We start from the raw sequence: 19,042 nt of genomic DNA on the forward strand, positions 1-19,042 counted from the left end.
GCTGGGCTGCACTGGGGACACTGTTTTATACTTGATGAAATGGGTGTCATTTTCCTTTGAATCAAGACCTGAAATCTGACTTGCAGGGTTTGGTTGTTTTAAGTGTTTCAGTTTCTTTCAATGTTTTGCAAATGTGCCAATGCTAACTTCTTATACTCAATCACTTATCTTTAGTAAGCATGATATTTTATTATTAAATAAAAAGGGAGATTTACCTAGTGGTGAAGACCAAGGGCTTTAGAGTCTCAGACAGCTTTTTAATATGACCATTGTCCACCACATGGGTAGCTACTTAACCTCTCTTGCTGTTTCATCTGTCAAACAAGGAAATTTTCTCTCATTTGATGATTGTAAACAAAAATGAGAATACATATTTAAAGTATGCAGCACGGTGCCTGGCACATAAGCGCTCCATAGCAGCAATTACTGGAAACCGTTTCCTCTACACTTCATGGTCCCTGCCCCTTCTTTTGCCAAGGGGAAATGTGCAGGGCAAACAAATGTGCAGTGTATCTCCCATCACACCCCCCTGCTCCAGGTATTTTCTTGATAAGTACCTCACTTTCCCTTTACTCTTCTTTTTCAGTTTGCAGATTTGGTCACTCCTGCCTTCCCTGTCTTTCTGAGGAAGATTCCCACCATTGCCTCTACCTTTGAGCTGGTCACAATTACTTATCTGTCCCAGACTTCAGTGGTGCATAAAATATTTAGGGAAAACGTGTCTTTCAGGGGACTTCTTGCTGAATGTAATAGTGAAGATTACTTGCAGTACTTCTACTTTTCAACTTATTAAAAATCTAAAACTCTGTCCCACAAAGAGATCGTAACACGAAGGCATTGTTTAAAACCTCTCCTTTTCCCATGTTTTACCCTCTGTCTAAACCTTCTTTGATAGCTGATACTCAAATTTACTTAAGAGCCAGAAACCACCTAGCCGTTCCACAACCTCTTCACCTACCAACTGCTACATTCAGTCTCTTGAAAAAGGACTTAAACTTTGGCTGAGTAGAAGGTAGTGGTAGCGATGGAGATTTAATAAAAGGTGGTTTCTTCTTCCTGAAGAGGAAATATAGCGCTATCAATATCTTTTCCCCCAGCGACCTGTTTCCTCCATCCCAGAAAGGTTTAAAGAAAGTGGTCCAGCTGTAACCACCTTACTTTCCCTTCTCCCCCCTCCCCCACGCAAGCAACTGAACCGCCTATGATGTCATAATCACAATCCCATTACCTCATCCTGCTGGGGGGTGGGGGCATAGAGAGAGGAGAAGGAGTGAACAGCCCTGGGCCCTCGTCGGATTTACAGTATTTTGAGTGACAGCTAGCTACACAAACAAGTGGAAACGGCCCGCAACCGTTACAGGTCCTGGGTTTATAAGGTTCGAGCCGATCCGGCAGCTGGAAGAGGGGCTCCTGGGACTCAGAGCAGGCCCTAATCGGCGCTTGGACTACGCCTCCCAGAAGCCTTCACGACATGGACGGGTCCTCTGCTGGGGGAAGGGGAATTCCTTCAGAGCGGAGGCCGTAGAGAGTGGGGGCAGGAAAACAGGTGAGAGGAACCCTGGCTAATTCCGTTATGCTGCCGAAATCGAGTTGGGGGGCGTACGTGGACAGATGTAGTAACAGAGGGCGGGGGCAATGGCTTTGTTTACCTTCGACCAAGACGGCCTCCCCCGCGGGTTTCGAGATTTGCGTTCGACTGGCCCAGTCCACCTTCTGCAATATTTTGCAGGGGGTGACTTCCTAGGGAGGAAATCACCCTCATCGCTAAATCAAAGAGCCCGGCCTCTTTCCGACGGCGCTAGCCAAGAAAGACTTTGCGAGAAAAACGACGCGGGGCTCGAGCCTCCACGGATGGTTCAGGGGGGTTCTCCCAACCCGAGCGATCTCTCCACTCTCCTCAGGGGCCCGTTGGTTCACGCCGGCGCCTTTTAAGGGCACCGTGGGGCGAACCGAGCGCTCAGAGCTGCTCCGGCCGCGGCCCTGGGAACTGGAGGAGCCGCGGTAGGTGGCGGAGGGCAGGTGGTGCTGGGGCCTCGGGGCGGGCACCTAGACCGTCCCTCCCTCCTTCCCTCTTTCCCCTCCCCCAGCCCGTCCGCCCGCGAGGCAGGGCCTTGCTGGCCGCCTCCGCGGGGAGAGCACGGGACCCGGTGGGGGAGGGGGTGGCGGAGTGTTAAGTCCCAGACCCTCCCGTCCCCTGTGTCCTGAGTTCGCTTCCCCGCGGCCAGATGATGGGAGCTGATTGGGAACAGGCGAGCGACAGCCCCCCTGAGCGTGCCCTGGCGCCCTCCCCCCCACCCCGAGGGGCTAGCGGACGCCCCATGCCCCACCCCGCGGGGACAGGCAGAGCAACCGATGGAGAGGTTTAAGATTGGAGAGGGGGGCCTAGCCTTTTGCTTCTTCACTGGGGTGGGGGGAGGGGTGCTCCCACTTGTCACCCCTATGCCCACCGGTGCCATATGGAGAAAAAGCAGTCAGGTCCCCACATACCTGTTCGTGTGCCTCCCTGCCTCATGTTTTTCTTCAGTCTCCCCCAGAGCTGTGGGACTGGGACCTAGGGGGAAGGTCTCCAGGGGTTTTTGACTCTTTTCTTCCTTGGCCTGACTTGATCCTAGGTTATCCAGGTTCCAGCACAACCTCAGCATCCCTGAAACCCTTATGTCAGGGGTTACCGCCACCCAGTGGGGTGGGGGTCCAACCTTTATTTGAGGGACAGGTGATGGTGCAGAGAAAGCCTGGATTGAGAGTTGGGCCTGGTGGGGTTTGAGGGAGGGCCTAGCGGCCTGCTGCTCTGTGTTGGGCTTAGCCCCATGCCAGTTGTTAAGCTGAGAAGTTTTAACTTGTTTAGTGAACGAACTCAGGGCTGTCTGTGCCCCTCAGATGCACAAAATGGAAGGGGAAGGAAGGCAGCAAGAGAGGGCTTCTTACACTTTTTTCTCTGCCTGCCTGAGAAAGAGGAGGCCCCTCGCGGAGCTGGTTTGCCTTCTTTTGTGTCCTGGTTTGATTCCTTATGGCTTCCGTTCTGTTCCCCCTCTCAGCCTGGCCTGTTTTAGGAAACTCAGACTGAAAGTATCAGTTGCGTGGTGGTAGTTGCATTGTTCTAATTACTGCCGTGTGTGGCCACATCCCAACAATTAAAATGCAGAAAAACACAAAATCACTCTCAGAGAGGACTGGAAGTTTGCTATTTGGCCAAATGCCTCATGAAAACCTTGAAAGAGTTTGCTTTATTCCCTGCTTCTCATGGCTGGTCAGCCTGAGGCCTGGGGTCTCTGAGGGTAAAAGCCTGCCTTAGGTTTCCTCTCTGGTTGGTCTTTGAGGGCAGAGTTAAGAAACCAAGAACAGAAGTGATACAAGCTTTAGCTTCTCCTACAAGAATGGGGGAAGCGGCTGAAGGGAGTGCTCAGGAAACTGGAACTTCAGGGTGGTAATAATAATTATGCATGAAAATATTATTTAACTATAGTGGTGGTTGACTTCTCCTGCCTCCTTTTTGCTTAAACTCCAAGTACATCGAAGTGTGTTTCTTTGCTTCTCTTTGTGGTCTGCCTCCCTCTGAGGTGGAAATCGAGTAGAGAGGATTCCCGCCGCCGCCCCCCCCCCCCTTTTTTTGGCCAGGGTTGAAAGTTATCTGCCCTCAAGGTCAAGCCTTTTGGGCTTTTCTTGGCATGTGAGTGAGGGAGGTTGATATCCAGCCAAATAAACCAACCCAATTGCCTTCTTCATCTTAATATTATCACTTGTAGCACCCTGAGGCTTTATAGAGCAACAAATAGGAAGGGTGAGAAACAGCAGTCTGTGTGGACTTCTGATTTGTTCAGGCCAAGTGGTATACTTCTTATGTTTGATATTTTGCATTATTATATTATCCCTGTGACAGATTAAGATTATTCTGCCCATTTTTCATATGGGTAAACTGAGGGAAAGAAAAGTTTGATGATTTGCCAAGACCATGACAGCAAATCGGATCCAGATTTGATTTCTTGATAGTTAGTTCTCTTTGCTAGCAAATGCTACTTACACTGTCTGATTGCTGTCTGCCTGCTGGTCATTTCTGGGAATAGGCAGAACAGTATGGAAATGTTAGATTAACTTCCCTCCTCCGTTGATTGAGGTCCCTCAGGCAATTGTGTGGGCTTGAAGCCTGTTCTCTGATAGAATTAGTTTGCTTCTACTGTAATTGACCATGAGAAAGAGTCTTGATTAATTGTATTCATGGTCTTTGAGTCAAATCAGGCTAAAAACTTAGTTGAATGAAGTTAGAGTTGTTGTTTTTAACATCTGTAGAGTTGAAATGTGAATGGAATTACCCTGGTAGCATTTTCTTGTCTTCTTATAAGAGAATATGTACAGTATCTGTTGGAGAACAATAATATCAGCTGTTGAGGATAAAGGAGAATATAATACCTTGTTTACTCTGGTTTGAAGTAGAAAGTCATTCCTATAACCAGTGCACTGTTACTATTTCTGTAGTTTAGGAAGAGGCTACCTCTTCTTGCTTTTGACTGGAAGATAAAATATTGGACTAATCAGGATGGAGATAACGATGTAGGCATTTCTCTCGTCTGAGCTCGTGGTGCTGGTATTTTGGGTAGGCAGAGCAGAGCACGAACCAGGTTAGGAGTGGCAAATAGGTTTCAACTTGCTTGCTAACTCCATTTTATTATACTGGTTATCCGGAGTGCCAAGTTGAGACTGTTTCTGAGGCTATGTTTAGGCTTAGCCGGAAAGAGCTGTGATCAGTTAATGATGTGTGCCAGAGGCCTGACATAGGGATGCTGGGGTATGTGTGCCTTGCATTTTCCATCTCTGGAGTAGGTACATCTCTAATATCACTTGGGGCTGATCCATCTGTAATTGGCAGACTCAGCAGGCATGACTGGAGAGGGAAGTCCCAATGGTGCTAGAATGGTGCTGCAGTGGCAGAAGACAGCTCACGAGTGAGGTCTGGAAGAACAACAGGGAAGACATCCATCATTTGCTCCAAAGTGTGCAAGTCAAATCCCGGGGAGAATCATGATAACCCTGATCACTGAGCAGCTACAGAAGCAGACTCTGGATGAGCTGAAATGCACACGCTTCAGCATCAGTCTGGTAAAAGACAGTCTTCCCACTTCTCTAAGACCCCCTCGCCCTTTCTTAGGCTATTTGTTGTTACTACTTCAGCCTTGTCCTGTGTTGTATGAATTATCGTACTTGTACTAGATGTGCCCACTAAAGGCTCAAAACCCAGCCCAAAAGGAAGAGGGCAGGGATTTTTTTTACTGTTAAGAGAAGGGCCACTAAAATTTGGGTGGAGAAAGGTTTGAGATACTGGAAGATGTGAATTATTTTACTAACTTTGAGAGGATAAGAGAACACTTAGATGTCCCTAATATCCCTATAGCCCATGAATTGCAGAGGGGAGCTGAAAGGGCTTCCTGGAACTCTGTCCTGATCTTGAATCATGATGGATATTCTGTGTCTCTTAGCCTTTGCCTGATCATGCAGACATCTCCAACTGTGGGAACCCTTTCCAGCTTGTGTCTGGTAAGACATTATGTGTACATTTGTGTGTATGCCATGCCTCCATCCACATGTTTCTTTTATTGGTTTTCCATAACCAGGTCTAACTAGCCTGCCTCCACAATTTTCTTACCAGGGTCAGCTTCTGAGATTGGTGCTTGTCTCCATTTTATTGCACCAGTATGGGAGTTATCTGTTTACCTTGCTCTTATTCTAGCCTTGTAGGAACTTTTGTAATCTAATTTTTTGAGTAGGGAATACAGTCACATTTCAAATTTTTTTAAATAGGAAAAGTGTTAATCTGAAAAAAGTCCCCCTTCCTTTTCTATCTACCTAGCTTCTATCACCTCCCTAAAAGTAATTCCTGTTATTAGTTTCTTGTCTATTCAACCAGAGTTTTTGTTTTTGTTTTTTTACAAATAGAAGCAAATATAAATTAAAATTTTTTTTATTCCCACTCTTTTAACACAAAAGGTTGCATTCTGTATATTTGGAACTTTCTTTTTAAACTAATCATAATAAGGCTAGAAGATCTTACCATGTAAGTATGTTGAGTGTTTCCTTGTGGGTGGCCAGACCCAGAGGAACACAAGCACCATCAAAGGCTTTTCCCACTGTACCCTCCCCACCCTTGCCTTCACTAGGAATACAAATGATCTCTTACCTGCTTGATGCTTTGACACATAGGAAAGGTAAAGGCTAAGGACGGAGAGTGTAGGCCAGGTTTCCGCAACTCAGGGCTTGGGGGTTGGGGGAGCAAAGAGCTCGGTGGAGTGGAGTGAAAGGTGAGCATGGCACACACACCTTTGCTTCTCTTGACTCATTCTACCTTTGACAGGGATTCGCAGGCAGTTTATGATTCTACATTTTTAGTTTCAGGTGGTTCCTCATAACGGAGGCACTATAGTCTGCTGGGTAAAAGACCTAGCTTTAGCATCGGACAGATCTGGTTCTGAACCCTGCTTTGGTCATTTGATTCCTGTATAACTGTTGGCAAGTTATGGAACTTCTCTCATCTGTGAAATGGGGGTAGTGATAGTACCTAACTCATGAAGTTTAGGGGAAACCTCACATAAAGTGCTCACTATGTTTTGTAGCACATAGTAAGCTTTTGAAAATATATTAGCTATCATTAATTCTATCTTTATTATGAATGCCTTCCAGAAGGTGCTTCCTGGAGGGGCCTGCCCCACTGTTCCTGTGCCGAGTTCCAGGATAGCCTCAACCTCAGCTACCACCCCTCAGGCTTGAGCCTGCACCTCAGACCACCCAGCCCAGGAAGTTCCCCACAGGAGCAGTCCCTCTCCCAAGTCCTAAGCCCTGAGCCCCCAGACCCAGAAAAGCTTCCTGTGCCCCCTGCCCCTCCATCTAAGAGGCACTGCCGCTCACTCTCAGTGCCCGTGGACCTGTCTCGCTGGCAGCCAGTGTGGCGGCCCGCCCCCTCCAAGCTGTGGACTCCCATCAAGCACCGGGGCAGTGGTGGAGGGGGTGGGCCACAGGTGCCTCACCAGAGCCCCCCAAAGCGGGTCTCCAGCCTCAGGTTCCTCCAAGCTCCCAGTGCCTCTTCTCAATGTGCCCCAGCCCACAGACCCTACAGCCCCCCTTTCTTCAGCCTAGCCCTAGCCCAAGATTCCTCTCATCCCTCTGCCGCCTCCCCACAAAGTGGCTCCTGGGAGAGTGATGCTGAGTCCCTGTCACCTTGCCCACCCCAGCGCCGCTTCTCCCTGTCACCCAGCCTGGGCCCACAGGCAAGCCGCTTCTTGCCCTCTGCCCGGAGCTCCCCTGCATCCTCCCCAGAGCTGCCCTGGCGACCTCGAGGCCTGCGCAATCTTCCCCGAAGCCGCTCACAGCCTTGTGATCTTGATGCCCGCAAAGCTGGGGTCAAGCGGCGCCATGAGGAGGACCCTCGGCGGCTGCGGCCTTCCTTGGACTTTGACAAGATGAATCAGGTGGGACTGGCAAGACCAGGGAAGCTGGGATGGGAGTAGCGAAGACTGTTCCATTTTCACTTGTAAGGTGTCCTCTAGCTCCGGGCCCTCCTGACATGGCCTCTCCTGGCACTCCTGTCTGCCTGAGCCTTGGCTAAGGGTGGTCTACCATCTCAATTTGCCCAGGATTATCCTGGTTTTAGCATTGAAAGTCCTGTGAAATTCTTCAGTTCTGGGAGTTGCAGAGAAACTCAGTGGACCCATGTTAAACCTTCCAACAGAGATCCCAGATTGTCCTACCGGAGGCATCTTCCCTCTTTATGCATGGCTCAGAAAAGCCCCATCATTAGTGCCCTGCCCCTTCTCATGCAAGGCTGGTTTTGTCCCTTGCCCTTCACTGATTCACGTGGGCCTGGGAGGGCTTAAGCAAAATAGGCTGCTGCATTATTCATTCACTCAACAAATGTTTTTTGTCTTCCCAGTATGAGTACAGTTGTTGTAGGCACTTGCCCACTCTTTTCATATTCTTCTTTGGGACCACTGGGTCATAAACCGCTTTGAGGACTTACTTATTCATAGTCATTCGTTCAAGCAGTCAACAAATGTTATTGAATACCTACTACTTAACAGACTCCGACTAGGCACTGGCAATATAGGAGTGAAACAAGCTGTCAGTCAGTACTCCTACACACATGAAGTTTATAAACAGGCTTCTAATCTTGAATCTGATAGAAACTATGGGCTCTTTTCCTCAAAAAAATATGCATGTACACTGAATTTTCAAAATTTTATCTCGGAGTTCATGACCTCACCCTAACGCATAGGACTCCTGCTTTCAAGGGTAACCAAGAGGGGTACTTTGAAATACAGCTTGGGCAGGATTCTCTGGGAAGTTAACATCTCTCTTTGCCTTAATTTTGTTTGTTTGTTTGTTTTGTTTGACAGAAACCATACTCAGGAGGTCTCTGTCTCCAAGAAACAGCCCGGGAAGGCAGCAGTATCTCTCCACCGTGGTTCATGGCCTGCAGCCCCCCACCCCTCTCTGCTTCCTGCAGCCCCATTGGGGGTTCCTCCCAGGTGCTGAGTGAAAGCGAAGAGGAAGAGGAGGGGGCCGTGCGGTGGGGGCGGCAGGCGCTAAGCAAGCGGACACTGTGCCAGCAGGACTTTGGGGACCTGGACTTGAATCTGATTGAGGAGAACTAAAACTGAGAGGCTACTTCCTGGGGCCACACAGACTGACTCTCTTATGGCTACTAACAAGTGTCGAGGTCCCAAGGCTGGGGGCCCAGCCTGGGAATGGGGGTGAATGGAGGGCTCCGACTCAGGGCAGCCGGAAATCTTCTCGCTCCAGGAAGCTCGACTATGCCGAGAGACTGGCCGGGACAAGATAAACGGAGCTGGTGGCGGGAGGGACAGCCCCAGAGCAGACCCTTCCCATGGCGGCCCTGAGTGTGAGTATCCCTGCCACCGAGAAAGCAATGGGCAGGGATGGAAGGGGTCTGCCGACCCCAGCTCGGGGAATTTCACTAGCCCCTTTGCTTCAAAGGGCACTTGTGTCTTAGAATTTGGCCAGGGTGGGGGGTTCATTCAGCCTCCTTGGAGAAATTGTGTGAGAGTGTGTGAGTGCATGAGAGTGCTCGAGGAAAGGTGTGTTTGGGTAGCTTTAGGGAAGGAAGGCAGTTGAAACCTAACAGCAGAGCACCACAGTACTCCCAGGATCTTAGGTTTTCATGGGACAGCAGGCTTGTTCTAGGAGTCGGGGTTCTAAGGAGCTCTGGAAGCAAGCTTGTAATCTGTTAGCAACAGTGGCTCTGCAAAGGATTCTATTTGGGGGTCCTCAACTAATGGTCTTTTCCTCAGGCCCATACCTCCCCTAGATAGATCTAGTATTGGCTGGAGAGGGCGCTGCATATTGATTCTGAGCTGGCTTTTTTTTCTTATCAGATTGCCAAGGCTGGATACAAGTTGCCTATCTCAGTCACTAAGTAGATGCAAGCACATGTGGGCAATTAAGGCAGGGCTGAAGGGCTCCATCTCTTTCTTTCCCTTCCTACTGATGGGACCTCTTTTCCCTCTTACTTTCTGCCCTTTGAGGGTCAAGAAGAAGGAAGGAAGCCCCTGTATGGAGGCTGACCTGCAGCAGAAGTAGTGTTCAGTCCCCAGCAGGCATAGGTGAGTGCACCCCAGCACTGCCCTTTGGAAGCAGACTGTAGAGAAACTTGTTATAAGATCCAGGCCTAGCCATTTTTTCTGAGTTGGTTGAGAAAGAGGAAGGGGGTGTCAGCATTTATGAGTTTGCTCATCTTCCACTCCTGCCAGGAAATGTTTATTTGCCTCTAATTGGCCCTTAGAGACCTCAGGGAGGTTGAGGCTCACTGAGGGATTGGCTGAGGATGTGTAAAGCAGACTGAGAAGCAGCTGGGAGTTTGTTGTTGCTGGATTGAATTTCTTTTATTGTTTCACACCCACAACTTGGGCTCAGCAACAGGTCTCAGTGGCCACACTGATGGGTTTAAGGATTTCAGAAGCTCTATAGGGCTGGCTCCGGGGAGATGCATACTGAAGCTGCTGCCATAATAGCTTTTGAGGCTTTGTCCGGCTTTGAAGAAGGGCATTTTCCCAGGGTTTTGTAGGAACCAGTTGCTCACGTTAGGAAAGAGGACCTATGTGTTTTCTTCCTTATGGATTTGAACTTATGGTTTTCTGGGTCTCCCACATGCTAGATAGGAGCATCAGTGAGGCCCTAGCATCCTTGCCTCCACTCCGGAGGAGATGGCTATGTCTTCTTCAGCCTCCTGCCTTTAGAGGTTCTACCCCTCCAGGACTCCTTCCCTTCACCTGCTAGTTTGCACGAGTTACCAGTGAGCTACCAGGTCTGTAGGGGCCTGAGAGAGGTTCTCTGGAGAATCCAAGGAAACTGTGAGCCCAGGAGTTGCCCCTCCTTGGTTTTATCCCTCCCCTTTCTTTTCTCCCTCTTTAGGCCATAATTTCCCTGGTGCCAGCTTCTTTTCCTCCTGGGCCATCCTCATGCCTGGGCTCTGCTGCAGATTGTGCCAGCTTACAATAGGCCACTGGTAATGTCAGGGGGTTCTCTGCAGGCCCAAAGCTGAAGAAGTGAGGGCAATAATTTCTGCCTCCACCCTGGCTTCCTCAAAACCCTAGGGCACCATCCCTAAGGGAGAAGGTCTATAGATGCCATATTTGAATTCCATTACTTTAAGATCTGGAAAGTTAAACTAGCTGGAACTATTGTTTTGCTTCCTAATCTAAGTACCTGTGGCCCTTGGACAAGCCTTTTCGAGAAGTGGTTTATTTTGCTTTACATGGTAGATCTGTATAAACCAAATGCTATTTTTCAAAGCATTTGGACTGCTGACCATTTAAAAGCAGCCTGTGATTGCTTCTTTTGTAAAGCAAGCAACCTCCCTCTACTTTAGCTGTTTTGACAATTTGGATTTTCACATATTGGGCTTACCCAGAGTGGAACACACCTCTGCAGTGGTTGACCCTGGGTAGACATCTGCATCTGTGTTGTGTGTGTGGTGTGGCTGATCAGTAGGTGAGTATTCCTGCGTGTGTGAGTGAAGCCACTCCCAGGCTGGTGCTCTCCTCCTGTGCCCGGTGACTGCCCACTGGCAGCTCCAGCTGCCCTTCACTCCCACCTGCTGCCAAAGTCCCTGTGCTAATGGGATTACAAATACAAAAAGTGGAAAAATTTTTTCGTAAACTTTGTTTTATATTAAAAAAAATCCATAAGTCTGTGTGTGTTAAACATGAGGTCCTGCCTCTGTGGCTGTGTTTGAAAAAATAAAGTTTTATTAGAATAATCCATTTTCCCAAGCAACCTTGTGTACTACAGTGTTGTCTTCCTTTCTTCACAAAGAAAGGCAAGGAGGAAGTGGGGAGAAGGCCACGCAACTCTTCCAGCTGCTTCTTCTATGACATGGCTGAACTTTTGCCCCTCGAGGACAGTATTTGGTCCCTGGGCCCTTTGCAGCCACAGTAGTTATATCCTGTGACCCAGCTTCTGTTAAGACCTCAGTTATTTCTGGCAGTCTGATTTGGTCTCCTGTTTCCCTGGTACTTATAGCCATCTCTTCTTACCTCCTGTCACTCTCACTTCCAGCAGGGTGAAGTCAAGTATTAATCCATTCTTCCTCCCTGAGAAATGCTAGATGGTGCAATTAGAAACTTGTCTAGAATGGTTTGTAGGCTTTGGGAAGTATGGAGAAGGCGTGATATGGACCTTGTCCAGGAGTGTCTTTTCAGAGTTTTCATACATTTTGTTGTGGAGAGCTGGAGATAAAGTTGTCAAAATTCAAAGTCCAAAGACCTCAGCAATTTCACCATCCTGAAAATACTGGTTTTGGAAAACTACCCTAGCAGCAGAGCTGCTTTTTCGCTCTAGAAGGTGGTATTTTCCCTAATGCTTCAATTTGGAATGTTCATTTGCTGAAAGAAGCTGTGTGGCTCACTCTCTCTCTCTAGACCTTTCTATTCCACCCTTTCTTCTCCCTCCGTTAGCATTCTTCCAATGTGTGTGGGTGAAGTGTAGTTGCTTAGAGAGCTAGGCAGGAGCCTCTTGTCCCTAAGGCATAGCCTTTCTTTACCAGTTGTAGCAATGACTTGCCAGGCAGCAAGAAGAGTCAAGTTGCTTAGCCTCCGACCCAGTTTTCTGCTTCAAATTGGTGACACTCATCACTGAATACCAATGAAGTGTGCAAGAAGACAGGATTGGCTTGACTACCTGGAGGAGGAACTTTGAGGGGATGAAAAAACACCCTGAAAAGAGTGGGAGTTGTCACCTATCCTGGAAACAAAGTAAGAAGGGCTTTGAAGGGGGTAGGGCTATATAGCATGTGGTTAAAGAATCTCAGAATCACAGGTTCGTTCTTTGTATAAAACTGCTGTTATGTTTCGCCTACTGTTTGAGCAGGGTTAAGGCCTGAACAAACTTACTTTCCTCTGCTTTTTTTCCTTTCTGGTCAGTTTTTTTGTTGGGTTTTTCTACTGTTTATTTTCTCTGAAGGCTAGTGTGATTTCATTTTCCATTGCTGAAGCATAAGAAAGAATATAAACTTTATGAGGGTTTTGTTTTATTCTTTGAAAACTTACTGGCTTATGAAAGTGTTGCCATATTTGTGAATTAATTATTTATTTTTTGTCTTTGCTTTCCCATTCCTGAGCTTAGGCACAAAGACACCACTTGTGTCTGGTGCTGTGAGAAGCTAGCTTTGGACAGTGGGACAGTAATAAGAGCTCCCCATGAGAGAAAATCCCAGCAGTGAATTTTAATGGAAAATCTACAAGGCAGCTAGGTCATGTATGGATTCATCTCTTTCTCTCTTACCAATTACAATTTGTGAGGAGTGTGTTTTAAGAGGTGTCTCGGCCCAGAAAAACCAAGAAAAACTGAATCAGGCCTCAGATTGGCTATGGAAGATGGACACTATAGGGAATAGGGAGAGGAAAAAATCCAAAGAAATGTTTCCTTGGTGCTCCATAAGGTTAGTTCTAGAATGGCTTCACTGGATGTTGTACTTTGACTGAAGCCTATAACTGGTACTTCCCTCTGGCCCCCAACCTTTGCTACAAGGCAAGTAGGTCAAAGGTAAAGAAGATTATGGACAGATTTCTAGGTAGGCACATAAGTCTGGAAAGAATGCTACTGCTCTTAATTGTCTGTGGGTCAGATCAGTGAAAGAAATGGGTACTTTTAGGGTAGTAATCATGGATTAATACCATCTTTTCCTGGTTTGTATCTACTTCCATGTATACTCTGCATCCATAAGATTATGGAACTTGTGCTAGTCTCTAACGTGACCAATGTTAATGACTGAGATTTCTCATTGCCCAGTGTAAACAAAAATCTAGGCAAAAAATATCCCACTATCTCCCCTTCTCTACAGCCACTTTTCTGACAGGAGTATCAGTCTTCCATGCCTATGAATTCAGATAGGAGTGGTGGGGTTTTCTTTGTCCCCAGCTCCACTTATTTCCATGGTAAGATGTACTTTGGTCTCTTTCCAGTTCCCTTAAAAGTTGAATTGAGAAACACCTGGACTTAATAACATTGGCTGATTTGGAAGCAGGAAGAAGCTCCACTAGGATATGTCAGACTATTGAGATGTTGGAAGCACGTTGGCCTTCAGCCAATATAGAGTGGCATTATCATATACAATGGGTATAAAACGTTGGTCAATTGGAAAGGGACCTATGAAGTATTGGTAATATATAATGAAATGGTACCATGTTATGGACAAGTGAGAAGAAAGATATTGTGTCCCATGGACCAATGGGAAGTTTCCTAAAAGATAAGGACAGGAGGGTAGTGCCTATTTTCAGGCTTGGAAATCTATCAGGTACTGGGGCACTAACTTCTTATCTCAGAATATCAATTCTCTAGGTAACTTGCCCCTCAGCCACCCACCCCAGTTAAAGTCTTTGGTATACAAGGAGGGTAAGCTAAAACCTCAGATAAAGGGGCCCCCTAAGGGCAATATGGCACCAGGATGGTGCCAAGGGAGACTGAAGGACCCGCCCACTTCCCCACCCCGGCCGAAATTGCAATTCCCCTCCCTGCCGCAGGGGGCACTGCAGGCCCCGGGGAGGTTGGGGCGGAGCGCTGCGAGGGGCCCGGACCTGCCGGCCCGCTCCGAAGCGCGGGGGGCGCTGTGCGGGGCCCGGGCTGCGGCTCCGCTCCCGGCCACGGGGGGCGCTGCGCGGCGCCGGTGGTTGGTGGTGGCTGTTGGGGGGGGGGGCCGCGGCCGCGGGTGGTGCGGAGGGAGGCCTTGCGGGCGGATCGGGAGATCGGCGGCGGAGGTGGTGGGAGGCGGCGGGCGGGAGCACGGGTCCGGCCGGCCCTGGCGATGGCGGACGCGGCAGCCTCCCCGGTGGGCAAGCGGCTGCTGCTTCTGTTCGCGGACACCGCGGGCTCGTCCTCGGCCTCGGTCCCCGCGGCGGCGGCGGCGGCGGCGGGCGGAGATCCGGGGCCTGCGCTGCGCACTCGGGCCTGGCGGGCCGGCACGGTGCGGGCCATGAGCGGGGCGGTGCCCCAGGACCTAGCGGTGAGTGGCGGCCGAGGCGGGCACTCGAGGCCGGGGTTGCACGGCCTGCGGGCGGCCTCCCCGGGGGCCTTTGTGAGGGGGCGGTGGGGTGGAGGTGACCCAGTTCCGCGCCCCCAGATCTCCTCAGCGCCCCCCGCCGGCTCCTCAGCACCCCGAGCTCTGGCCAGCATGGCTTCCGCGTCGGGGTGCGCGCCCCGGTTTACCCCGGGGGGCAGCCAGGGCGCTAGGAAATGCTGCCTCCACCCGGCAGGCCCCGCCTCCTGAGCGACCCCTTTCTCAGCGTCCCCCCCCCCAACACTCATAAGGAGCAGGCTCTAGCACCCTGGGTTCCGGGGCCCCTTAGAGTTCTGCCCGTGTGCCGCTGCCCCCTGGAAGAAGCGGACCTGTAGTCTCCAGCCTCTCGTGGGAGACCTGCGCCCTGTTCCCTTCTTCCCCGAGCCCCGAATGGGGCGGGAATGTGGGCACTTGTGGGAGATCGAGAGGCTGCAGTTGAAGCTGCTCAGAGCTTTTTATCTGGCAGTTACTTCCTCCTCGTCTGAGCCAGACTCGGCCTGGCTGTCTCCAGAAAGGCCAGCTCTCTTCAGACTCCTCTGTCTTTGCGCTTCTGGGTGACAGGAGCTGCCGTAGTGCCTGCTTTTGATAAGTTTGAGATCTGTCTTAGCAGCCAAATGGGGCTGTTGGGTGGTGCTTTTTATCTCCTAGCTGGGCAACTCCCCCAAACCTTGGGAGAGGTTTTGTTTTGAAACTTTGTGTTGGGGCATGGCCACTTTTGAATACTTGTCTTGGTGTATTTTGTGATTAAAGTTGTTCAGTAATAGAACTTAACTAGCATTCGTGTCCGTGATGCGTTATTTTTGTTAATGTAGCTACAAAATGTTGTCTTTGAACTTTGGCAAGCCTCTTTAGTTCCTCATTCTGATAGCGGCCCTAGGTTCTGTGTTGAGATAAGGCTGTGAAAAATAGGGGGATTCTTTTAGATTGTGATAGATCCGCAGGCAGAAGGAAAATTTTCTTGATGAACTTGCTTTTGCAGATATTTTTTTCGCTGTAAACGGGAATTCATTTTGTAAGATTTGATGTTAACATTGCAGGTTTCTGATACTCATTTTTCTACCTACCGATCAGTGGTTTTAGACTCCCCGCCCCGCCCCATATAGAAGTCTTCTGGGTTTTGCTTACGGCTGGCTTTGGCTTTAAGAAAAAGGCTGCTTGGACATTTATGAGGCTTTAGTGGGGCGAATTTTTAAAGAGATATCAGGAATATAATAAGGTGAAGAGGATGATTAAGCAAGGAGATTTGGAGTTAAATTCCTTTGCGATTTCTTTAGAAGACTGCTTTTTAGGTTAAGACTGGGGGAGAGGTGTCCCTCCTAGATCCAGTAATTTACCACCTTGAATGCAAAACTTAGGTTAAGATCCACTATTAAATCCATATTTTGACCTAAAAACTTAGTCTGTCCTAGCCTTTCAGTCGAAGTTTTCGGTTCTAGTTGTTTCCTCCATCAGATGAATTGCTAATGAGCTCTGCACCTGAAATGGCTACCCATTCACTTTGTTGTTTGCTGAGCTCCCAAAGGGCAGTGGTTTTTGAAGCTCACGGAGATGCTGGACACCTGCTAAGCTAAATACTGAAGAATTGTGCCACTGGGCCCATGGCACTGGTTACTCAAACCAAGTAAAAAGTTTCAGTGATTCAAAGCAAAGTGTTACAACTGTGTTGAGGTCTTGGATGGAGATGTATGCATTTAGAAGCAAAGGCAGTTTGGGGTTTTAAGAATAGGCTTATGCTTGTCTCATATGTATAATCAAGGAACATAGATGAGAAAAAAAAGCGACAACAAAACTCAGCCTTTAAAATATTTTACTAGCTTGCAAAATTGCTCAAGAATTGCTGCTGTGATGATGAGGTTCAGTTAATGACAACAACTAATATAGAATCAGAACTATCCGTTTGTTTTCCTTTTTCATTAAAGAGATTTCCTTTGGACCTTTGGCATGTGTGCCTTTCCAATTTTGCACCACACAACCGTAGTAAACACAACTGTCTTCCAATCAAAAGTGTTCTTCCTGTACTCAAGGGTGGAGTTTGCAAGCAGCTGGCCTGTGATTGGACAGATTTTCATTCAGTTATGTTTAAGATGTTTTCAGGCATGCCTGGTTTTGAGTAATGCATGGCAGGGCGCCCCCTGTTAAGGATGAGTAATTGAGGGTTGAATGAATGAGTTTTTGAAGTGATTGCAAACACTTTGCAATTTTAGGCTCCATTAATATCCTCTTTCTAAATAATTTTGATCCAGAAGTCTTTCAAAATGTAGTCCTGATTCATTAATGAACCCCCCCCCCACCTTTTTTTTTGGAAAGCATTACTAAAGCCATAAGTTAGGATCTTGATCAAGAGTTTTGTTGAAAAGAATTTGATAGCTGGGCATTTTCCTCACCAAAGCTATGCTGAGAAATAACTACTGAGATTTTGAATTAAGTAGTTAAACATCTTTTTTTCCTTTCCCTCTTCCATGTAATAGTAACTTTATTTGTATTTCAAAATAGGCTTGTTATATTTGAAAAAAAAGTCTAGTTGCAAAATTAGTATTATGGATTTTTATGCCTTTCTAACGCTGTGTCCTCTTTGTGTTCTGGATCGTTATTGGTCCGTGTAAGTGACAGAGACCTTGGGACCTTCACATTTGTAGCCATGGTAAATACACAGATACACAAAAACATAGATTTTTCTTTTGGGGGATAATAAAAGCAAAACTTACATTTTGCAGAATGTCAAAATGCCAAGAGTATACACAGGAAGGTCAACAATCTGCATCCTTTAGCAGCTTTCACTTGTTGAAGAAGCCTTGTGTGTCTTCTTAATACTGGTACAAAAATATAAAAACATCTCTCTCTACACAAAAGGTGGGGGGTTTTTTGTTTGTTTGTTTGTTTTTAAGCAAATGCTATCATACTGTGCAATATCTGTAACCTGTGTCTTTTTTTTTTCTTTCCATTTAACGTTAGACCATGGGCATCAGTACCCATGACCTTACTTATCATTTTAGATAACTACATTATAGAATGGATATACAATGATTTATTCAATCATTTCCCTTTATGATGGACATTCAAGATATTTTAAATTTTTTAGCACTTACAATGGAGTTAGTATCCTTGTACATATGTCTTTATGTAATCATGGTTTTATTTCTAGGTTAGCCATCCAGGAGTGAAATTGTTGGGTTAAGGAGTACATGTATGTATTTTTATTTTATTAGGTAATGCCAGTTTATTTTCCTGTGAGATTATAGCGTTTCATACTCTGACCCACATGCAGGCAGTGCTTGTTTCTTTTCATCCTTGCCATCTCTGGTGTCATCAGTCTTTGTCATTTTTTGTAATCTGATGAGTGAAAAATAGTATCTAGCATTTTTATGACCACTGATCTTTTTCTGTGTTTATTAGTCTCTTACATTTCTTTTATGAGTTATTTATGCCAAGTTTTTGCCTGTTTCAAAAAATGGAAGTTTTCTTATTCTGTTCAAGTTCTGTATTTGGCACATTAATCCCTTTACCTGTCAAGAGTATCATTTCTCTCATTTGTCTTTTAACTTTGTTTAAGGGTTGCTTTGCCACATAGAAAAATAAAATGTTCCTATCAGCAGGTCTGTTAGACCTTTCTTAATGGCTTCTGGGTTTAATTGCTTGGGAAGAAGACACCCACCCTCACCCCTGCCACCTTGAGCCTGTATAAATATTCTTCAAATTTTCTTTCTAATGTTTCATTTTTTTACCTTTAGATCTTTAGTCCATCTGGAATATTTTTATAAGTGGCATGTGTGGTGGACAATGTAACTTTTCCTACTGAGTAGGAACCACTTGTGGCAACACCAATTTTATTAACTAAACCATCCTTTTCTTTCTATGTGATAGAATTAAATTATGCTTTTAGTAGTCATGAATTGTTTTGAATGTATATCTTACCTGTCTCAGCTATCCAGAACTTGCAACAGGAGTAAAAGCATATCTGCCTTAATTTTTTTAACCCTTTAATTTTTTCATCTTTATCTAGAGGAAAGGTGGGCTCTAAAGTACTCCTTTTCTTTGATTTGAGTTGGTGTAATAGATGTGGGAGTGTCAAGGCTAGTACCATATTTCTTCCGTCTGGTAATCTTCCAAGAGGAGTGAAAGCGTATCTGCTTTTTTTTAAAAAAAGAAAAAACTCTTCCTGCAGACTCTCCTCTTTGTCTCAGAGTAGGTGGACTTTAAAATAGCTGTCTAGTTTGTTTCTAGATAATGTAATAATTTGCAGTGTACGATTTAATATTATTTATTCTCAACCTAAGTTCACACATAGAACTTTAGCCCTAATTGAATTAGGAGGTCAGCCTTTAATGATTATCCATAAGTGTTCTTTTCTTGTTTATAATCCCTAAGCTAAATAAAAATCTGAATAATATTGTAGTACACTGTTTATTAAAGTCAGTAGAATATGTTTTGTGGATCAGTGTATGGTTTAGAGAACTTTAAATAAAAATGAGATGGTGCAAAAGAATGGTTAAA

General features: G+C 46.7%; 3 protein-coding genes across 5 annotated transcripts in view; 2 read left to right on the plus strand and 1 right to left on the minus strand.

Moving 5' to 3' along the window:
* CDC25C (cell division cycle 25C) overlaps positions 1–1,781 on the minus strand; it is a 37,822-nt gene extending 36,041 nt beyond the window's left edge. The window contains exon 1 of the mRNA XM_070374407.1: positions 1,650–1,781. The gene's annotated coding sequence lies outside the window, so the exon portion shown is untranslated. The remainder of the gene's footprint in view (positions 1–1,649) is intronic.
* Positions 1,392–11,274, plus strand: FAM53C (family with sequence similarity 53 member C). Of its 2 annotated transcripts, none has more exons than XM_005891712.2 (5): positions 1,392–1,546; positions 4,862–5,091; positions 5,469–5,526; positions 6,667–7,451; positions 8,376–11,274. In XM_005891712.2, exons 2-5 carry the CDS (start codon positions 5,014–5,016, stop codon positions 8,631–8,633), a joined length of 1,179 nt encoding a protein of 392 aa, XP_005891774.1. In that variant the 5' UTR covers positions 1,392–1,546; positions 4,862–5,013; the 3' UTR covers positions 8,634–11,274. The 2 variants fall into 2 exon arrangements, with proteins under 2 accessions (XP_005891774.1, XP_070230510.1); XM_070374409.1 differs by lacking the exon at positions 1,392–1,546 and adding an exon at positions 1,866–2,001.
* A 2,975-nt stretch (positions 11,275–14,249) lies between these two features.
* KDM3B (lysine demethylase 3B) overlaps positions 14,250–19,042 on the plus strand; it is a 57,668-nt gene continuing 52,875 nt past the window's right edge. For both annotated transcript variants that reach the window (XM_070374410.1, XM_070374411.1), the window contains exon 1: positions 14,250–14,497. In XM_070374410.1, coding sequence (XP_070230511.1) covers positions 14,300–14,497 — 198 coding nt within the window. In that variant the 5' untranslated portion in view covers positions 14,250–14,299. The remainder of the gene's footprint in view (positions 14,498–19,042) is intronic.

The sequence above is a fragment of the Bos mutus genome, chromosome 7 (assembly GCF_027580195.1).
Source record: "Bos mutus isolate GX-2022 chromosome 7, NWIPB_WYAK_1.1, whole genome shotgun sequence".
Classification (NCBI taxonomy): Eukaryota; Metazoa; Chordata; class Mammalia; order Artiodactyla; family Bovidae; genus Bos; species Bos mutus.

What these genes read in the sequence shown, in the direction of transcription:
- FAM53C (XM_005891712.2), top strand. Translation starts at nt 5,014, where the DNA reads ATGATAACCCTGATCACTGAGCAGCTACAGAAGCAGACTCTGGATGAG. An exon ending in CCCTTTCCAGCTTGTGTCTG is followed by an intron (nt 5,527 to 6,666) that starts GTAAGACATTAT and finishes AATGCCTTCCAG; the next exon opens with AAGGTGCTTCCTGGAGGGGC. An exon ending in ACTTTGACAAGATGAATCAG is followed by an intron (nt 7,452 to 8,375) that starts GTGGGACTGGCA and finishes TTTGTTTGACAG; the next exon opens with AAACCATACTCAGGAGGTCT.